This window comes from Lissotriton vulgaris, unplaced genomic scaffold, assembly GCF_964263255.1.
Source record: "Lissotriton vulgaris unplaced genomic scaffold, aLisVul1.2 SCAFFOLD_959, whole genome shotgun sequence".
NCBI classification, from domain to species: domain Eukaryota; kingdom Metazoa; phylum Chordata; class Amphibia; order Caudata; family Salamandridae; genus Lissotriton; species Lissotriton vulgaris.
The window spans coordinates 320379-328272 of NW_028250762.1; the positions used below are offsets into that span (position 1 = coordinate 320379).

Consider the following 7894-nt stretch of genomic DNA (forward strand, 5'->3'; position numbering starts at 1 on the left):
GATAAAGTAATTGAACTGAACTGATACAGGTTTATTGGCACCTTTCGTGTAAAGTTCCGCTGTAACATGAAACCCCAGACACTTGCGCTGACATCATGCGTGTGTATGTTGAGTACATGTGTAGTATGAATTTAGCAAATAGGCATTATTTACCACAGTAAAGATGGAGGAAGAGGACAGCTTCCTCCAACTGAGGAAGTGTATTGCTTGATTTCTGGAAGATGCCAGGCCAAACACTGAAGTGAGGACAGACACACAGCAACTTTTTAGAAATTACATGGAGGCTTTTTTAGCAATGGCAGCTGATTAATTATTCCTGATAGCTGCCATTTGGTAGCTGGTACGGGTGATATGTGGGACTTCAGTTTCTGTTGTGCAAGGTGAGGAAGTTTCTAGGTCAGGCCTGCCCATCTGTCTATCCCCAACTCCTACTTCAGAGAGGCTGACGACAGGTAGGGTGCATAAACCTGAATGTTTATTGAGCCCATGCCATGAGAGCTGCAGCCCCAGTTCTATGTACTGCAAGAGGCACCACTTTACACAAAGTATGTGCCGGGAGAGGAGCCTGACAAGAGAACCGCTTCAAAGTGGTTTGAGAGTCTGAGATAATGAAATTACATCCCCTGTATAGAAAATGTGTGTCAGTACCAAGTTCTAAATGATCACGGAAAGGAGAGCTCCATATAGTACTTGAAGGACTACTGCGTGACTAGGACTCGTCGCTGCCTGACAGCCAGTGTCTTCGTGCGGAGGGAACTTCACCTGAAGTCTGCCATTTTTGCTAGAGGAGTAGAGGGTTTGTCTGCTGCCTAGAAGTCTGTCAGCTGAGAAACTAAGGAGTCACCTGACCCTTCAGGACAGACTGTATGGGGGGAAAAGCCCTGTATGTTCCTGGACTGATTAAACCCAGAAAAAGCAGACAGACTGAAAAAGCAAAGCCAGGAGCAACAAGTACTAGACTGCCTCTCCTGGTCTTGCCTCAGTTCCAAATGAGAACCGTGGAATTCTATGTATGTGTGTACTTGTAGGGAACGTAGTCTGCAACTGGGCCTTATTTATGCTTCTACTATAGTTTTGGGATAGGACAGATCCAGCGAAGGTCACCTGGGCGGGAGAGAAAGACTGAGGGGGTCAGTTCAAAAGGGAAGGATTTAAATTGTTGTATGATCAAAGGCCCGACTGATGGGTGGGAGGTGGCATGACACAAGTCACAAGAAAATATGGCTTTAAAGACCTAGAGCCAAGTAAGGCCAGGTCGCTCGAGTATTCTGCACCCAAATGACAAATGGAAATGAAGGGAGCAGGGCTTCATGAAAGAAACTGTTGCAGTACTAGGGTTGAGGTTATAGCAGGTGCCCAAAGATGAGGAGTGGTATATAACGCTCTTCGGTGGGGATGTAGCAGTCTGAGGCAGTAGACGGATTCATTCACTTTGCCCTTGTGAAAGTTAACAAGAGAATACTTTGTGGATCTCAGTGGTTTGAGCTGACAAGTGAAACCTCCTTCTTGAGCCTAATAAGTATAAGTATATAAGTCACCAGATAATGTTGGGGTATCAAACAAGGATGTGTTATTATTAAGCCCTAGTGTAGCTAAACTTGAATTTGATCTAGAAGAAACAACGTTAGCTATCAATGCAGTAAAAAATGGAAAAGCCCCCGGCCTGGATAAAATTCTGGGTGACTTATATAAGCATGAAACCAATATTTGGGGGCCATACATCAATTATTTATGTAATGCTGTAGCAGCAGGCATGGACTTTCCGGAAACTTGGAGGGGTGCGGAAATCGTACTAATTTTTAAAAAGGGCAATAGGAATGATCCGGCTAACTATCGCCCCATCAGTTTAATGGACATTTTACAAAAAATCTATGCAAGGTATATTTTAAACCGTATGAACACATGGATAGAGGATAATGCTGTCCTCACGAAGTTCCAGTCAGGCTTCAGACCCAAAATAAGTACTATAGATCATGTTTTTAGATTTTTTTGTTTATGTTGGAAGTATGTTAATATAGGGAAGGGGCATTTGTATGCTGCTTTTATAGATCTTAGGGCTGCTTTTGATCTTATTCCACGCAAATTGTTATGGGAGTCATTATATTGCCAAGGGCTCCCGGTTAGCCTCTTACAACAGATTATATGAAAATAATTATGCTAAAGTAAGATGGGGCCCAAAGGGCTAACTAACAAATGCCATCGCTATTAAGAGGGGAGTCGCCAAGGATGCAAGCTGGCACCCACACTATTTTCATTGTTTGTTAATGACATCCCATCATACTTGGAGGGCTGCAAAAACGATGCACCGAAATTAAAAGGACAAAGGGTTCCAGCCCTCCTATTCGCAGACGACACTATATTGATATCCCAAACGCCCAGAGGTCTACAAACCTTATTAAATTCTTTCCAAACATTTTGCAACGGTAAGAGACTTGAGATTAATACTAAAAAGACCAAATGTATGGCCATAAATCCTCATAAATCGTTTAGGGGGAATTTGTTCTTAAACGGCCAAAAGTTAGAATCTGTACAGAACTTTTCATACTTGGGCGTTTCACTGGACTCAAAATTATGTTGGAAAACCAAAGTAGAAAAAGCAGAATGATACTAACACAGACCACCTTACCAATTATCAAAAAACATGGGAACAGTCATAGCAAGGCTGTTTCCCCGGCACTCGAGGTTTTTAAATTCAAAGCCCAGTCCGCTGCATTATATGGGGCGGAAATATGGGGGTCTGCGAACACGAACGTTTTCGCGAACAGCGAAAACAAATTTTATAGGGCGCTCCGGAGACTGCCGACAAGTACACCACTAATACCAGTAATGCTTGACCATCATGTTATCCTGAGACCATTATCCTTTTGGGTGAGACTCTGGTCTACACCGGAGCTGGTTGATTACAAAGATGGTCTTCAAGAAATAATGGGATTAGACCAGAATAATGCAAATATTTGGTTAAAACATGTCCCTACATGGTTAAAAAGGATTGGCTTGGCGCAGTTTTGGGATGAGCCATTGACACTGACCCAAAACTCGAAAAAGCTATTAAAATCTGCATTCTGGGTATACAATGATCAGAGTTTGTTAAACGAACGAGCAGGTCGAATCTTGATAAGTAAGTTCCTTGCATTTAAAGTTAGTGCTTACTTCGAACAGTTTCTGGACGAGGTCCATCCACCTTTTGCCAAAACACTATACATGAAATTTAGGAATGGAATTTTGAAAACAAACATGACTAAAGCAAGGTGGACAAGCACACATACCGAAAAGACTAGTGACCTATGTACCATGTGCCCATGTAATATAAGAGAAGATGAGTCGGATATTCTTTTTTTTTGTCCAGCTTACGCGGTTATTAGGAAAAGATGGATTAAACCTCTTTGTCTAAATCTAGGAGTGCGCTCACACAAAGAAGCGGAAAGGATTTTAAAGACCGATACTAGCCAGGTGCTAGTTTTCGGTGTCAGTAGATTCCTGCTAGCAATAAATTTTGTACGTGATAAAGTGGGTCTGAAGCTCTAAATGGAATTGCAATATAACTTTGAAGCTAATAGTTACAAAGGTTGCTCCTACTTTGTTTAGACTATGCCGTGTACATATATTTTTAACCTTGTTATTAACATTTGAAAATGATGAAGATTATGTACTGAAGCAATGAATTCCATGTGTTTTTTATATCTTGATGCCTTTTTAACCTATTTAAATTAAGTTTGAAACAGAAGGATTTCCCAACCGTATGTATCTTATCTGTAAAATCATTAACTCCCATATATGGACTTTGTAATAATGAAAATATATGTTTTATGGATCTTTTATTTGGCTCAATTGTGCCGAAATAAACATTATGAAATTAATAAGTATAAACCCTTTCAAATTGGATTCATTACCTTGCAAGAAATCTGAATCTGCACGATTTCTTTTCACGGTTCCTTTTTAGGTTCCCTGATCTGGGATACGCTTAATCCTTTACACACCTCATCACCAAGTGGAGGAGTTTTTTCTTCGAGCCCAACATCAAGCAAATGTTTCTATTATGACCAGGCTGTGCTTACACTTTCTAGTCCTGAGGAAGACCTGTTGTGAAGTTTTTCACAAACACACTTTGTTGAGATGGTCGAAACTTCGACGATACAAATAGGCGTTCCGTACCAATAGCTCACATATCTACCGCCAAGAATTGAGCATATATGTTGGAGCACACTTAAGACTTATGAAAGGACACCCGAATGTGCAATTTTTTGTTTTCTGTATGGTCAATTGTTTGTTATACATCATTATTGTTCATATGAGCACACCGTTTTTTCGTATGAGCCCCAATTTATGTTTATGTTGCATAATAGTCCTGTTTGTAATATGTAGAACTTATGTGTGTCTCCGATATATGAAAAAAAGTACTGTTTTGTGTCAGTGATTTTTGTGTTGTTTATAATAATATATTATTATTATAAACCATTAACTGATAAACCATTAACCTGATTAACTAGGATATACCATTCATTGGTATATCCTAGTTAATCAGGATAACAACCTATCTTGAAAGAAATTGTACTTTTCCCTACAGAACCAACTGTTGTCTTATAGCATTAATCCCCCAGGTTCTGCGGGACACTAGGACACCCCATTAGAGGTAATGGTCCAAAGATAATCAGTAGCAGATCCCTAAACAGGCGGGTAGTAAATACTAGTAGTTTTCCATTGCATCATATTACTCAAATTATGAATAGCTGTTTTGACCATTGTTTGTTGCTTACAGTTTAGATTGCAAAAATGGTCATCTTTGTTTTTGCAAGGTCTCACACAAGAGCATATGGACTGGATGGTGGGGTGTGAGTTACAGTAGCCCTAGCTTGCAGTGAGGAGTATGGGGTAGCAAAGGCTCTTGTCTGGTGAGTGGGGCAGGTAAGCCCTCATCTGCCAAAGTAGAGCCTGGCCAGTTTTACTGCGAGAATGACGTGACATCTCTCCTTTACACTGGTATAAGGGCAGGGCCTCGCCACTTCTGTGTTGGTGGGTATGTGCCTTACCAGTCTAATTTGGTAGTGGCTTGGTAGAAGCACTGCTCCCTCTGTAAGAGGTAGGGAACAAGGACTACAATCTGAACGAGTGTTGTAACCCATTTCATTGTTAGGTGCAAGCCAGGCCTTGATAGGTGTACCCACTGGCATGAATGACAGGACGAAGTCCCCTGTGTAGGGAACGTTGGGCCCACCCACATTTGCATGTGGCAGTCGACCCTAGGAAATGGAAGATTGGAGTAGCCCCGGCGGAATCTGAAGTGAAACGCATGGAAGTATCCTAGACGCCCTTCCTCGCTGACCGCCACACTTACGAGAGCCATATCCTGCGCTATTCTCTTGAAACTACGACTACAAGAATTAAACACAGCATAAGACTTCTGACTCTCGGAAGCTAGTTATAGGAACCCATCAGGCATATATCTACAAATGTATCCATACGTTCCAGTTACCTGTGTTGCATAGCTGACCCCGCTCTGGATGACCACTTTCTTAATACCCAACCCAGCGTAGAGGCCATAAAATGGTACCTATATAAAGCTGATCATTAAGTATCAAATTTTGTGAATGAAGAGGAAATACCTTCAAAGGACTATACAACCTTAACCAATCATGTAAAGTCGTGTGGACGGAATAATATCCCCCAAGATATTTATCCTATACTCCAGCCCATAAAGGACGTTTAGTTTTTTCTGCAACTGTATTTAGTGCAATATATGGCCACCTGAAGAAGGCTAGCCAGCCGAAACGCGCGTTGTGACCTATCTTGCCATATTGCATTATCACGTGTTTTGTTATGTCTGTCTTTCAATGGATTTTAATATTTATACACTATTAAGAATTTGATGAAAAACATATCTGTATACAATGAATATATCCTAAAAAAATCAAAAAAATGAAAATATAAATCCTTAATATAAAATAAATTTATACAAAAGAACATCTAATTTCTTGTGAGTGGTGAGTTCATCTGTTAGTAATTGTTGGTTATTATAATTTTGTGGATATTACATTTGTGTTGTCACTTGACTATAGACCTTTACCAAATAGTATCCTAGACTTCTGCACTAGGGGGTGTGGGTTAGACCCCACTGGGGATCTGGGGAGAAGACTTAGGGCCACTACCTTAATATTACTGGGCTGAGAAAAATCAGGTACCCACTCATCTGTGGTGGGATACAGGTTAGTCCCACTTCTTCAGTGGTGAGACTCATGAAGGAGCCTCTTCTCCTTTCTAGTAGAGGGAGGCACATGGCAGTTTCCCTTCCGTGGTGTGTGACATGGAGAGACTCCCTTAGCTCCTATCTTGGGCAGTGTGATTTACTACCTTTTTGTGGTAAGTACTAGGCACCTAGGACCTTTGCAGTCGTAGGCATGGAGCAAACTACACCCGTATGAAGTGGAAATATAGCTTTGCACTGATCCTTTGTCACATGCGCCACCTTGAACCAGTCGCTTTTTATCCATAAACATATTGCCTGCTGGGTACTGTCTCTTCATTCTTGTTATGGAAATATCAGCATTACAACCCACAGCATGCAAGTCGTTGTTGGCTGAAAAATCCATACTAAAATACGCTGGCGCTGATAACGTGGGTCAGTGGCAGCCCATAACAGGAACATGGTACAGTACCATTTTAGTGGCCTTATGGCTTTTATAATATTACGCAATGGTAAGGTTACCAGATGTCTTCATGCCACCAAACAGCAATGTTAGAGTCCTGTTCTCTTCTTTTACAGATCGTTATTTCCTGAAACGTTAGTACAACTGGATCAAATGAAGGACTACAACTCCCAGAATGCAATGCATTAAACTAAACATCAGGAGTGGAACACTTTGTCCGGGGTGACATGTGTAAGTTACCTGGTAACTTGTATATTGGGGTTGTGGTCTAATTGTCAGCATGGGTAACCTTAAGGAGAATCGTGGCCTGCTGCACAGATGGTGGTGACTGGCAGTCTTCTCTATGGCAGGGGGCAAACAACCATACTGCGTTAGAGCTGAGAGGCTCAACAACCACCTCTCTGGTGAATGGATAACAACAACCCGCCTCTGCAGTGCAGCATGGAGGCAGCATCTCCCCTCTCGACTGGGGGGCACGACGCCCCCACCCGCACCCCCTTGAAAAGTGTGCTCCCGAGCAGGTGGACCCAGTGCCCCGGCCCCCCACCTCTCCCCGGCGCCTGCACCCGGCGCTGAGGGCCTAGCCGAGGCCGCCGGTGTCGCAGTGAATCTCTTCCCCCTGCTGATGGCTCCCATGCATCCCTCCTGCTCTAGGCCTCCCTCGCGCGGCCCGGCAGCGGGTGGACAGGGCGGCGGGCACTCACCATGTTGCTGTGCGGCCTCCTCTCCTCCTCCACCTCCACCCCGGCTCGGGTAGCTGCTGAGACGGGCAGTGCTCCCTCTCTCTCGGCGGCAGCGGCGGCGGCTCCTGGCGGTGCCTCTTCCGGCTCTCGCTCATGCGCACTGCGAGCCACTGGCCTGCCGGCAAACCGTGCCGGGCCGGGGGAAGGGATAGAGCGCGGCACCGCAGCGGCCCGGAGTGGGAACACTATATGAGGCAGAGCTGACAGCAACGCCGGGCGCCTTCTAGAGCGACAGCGGGGCTTCAAGGCGGCTCTTCCACCCAGGCACCCTATGACCCTGCCAAAATAAACACACAAAAAAGCAGAAAAATTTATATGTTCATTTATTCAAAAAGTCCACCGAGGCACCTATTTTATTTATTTATTTTATTTAATGCTTTTATTTATTTATTTATTTATTTGTTTGTTTGTTTATTTATTTAATGCGCTTTTAAATAGCGCAAACATTACCCGAAGGAGTCAGAGCGCTTTACAAAAGAACCAGTTGCGATACATAAGGATTTAGGATTA

General features: G+C 43.1%; 1 protein-coding gene across 1 annotated transcript in view; it reads right to left on the reverse strand.

Moving 5' to 3' along the window:
- The window catches only part of DCUN1D1 (defective in cullin neddylation 1 domain containing 1), a 126610-nt gene extending 119082 nt beyond the window's left edge, over positions 1–7528 (reverse strand). Inside the window, exon 1 of the mRNA XM_086950651.1 lies at positions 7346–7528. Within this exon, the coding sequence (XP_086806777.1) occupies positions 7346–7348 (3 nt within the window). The 5' untranslated portion in view covers positions 7349–7528. The remainder of the gene's footprint in view (positions 1–7345) is intronic.
- Between the last annotated feature and the right edge of the window lie 366 nt (positions 7529–7894).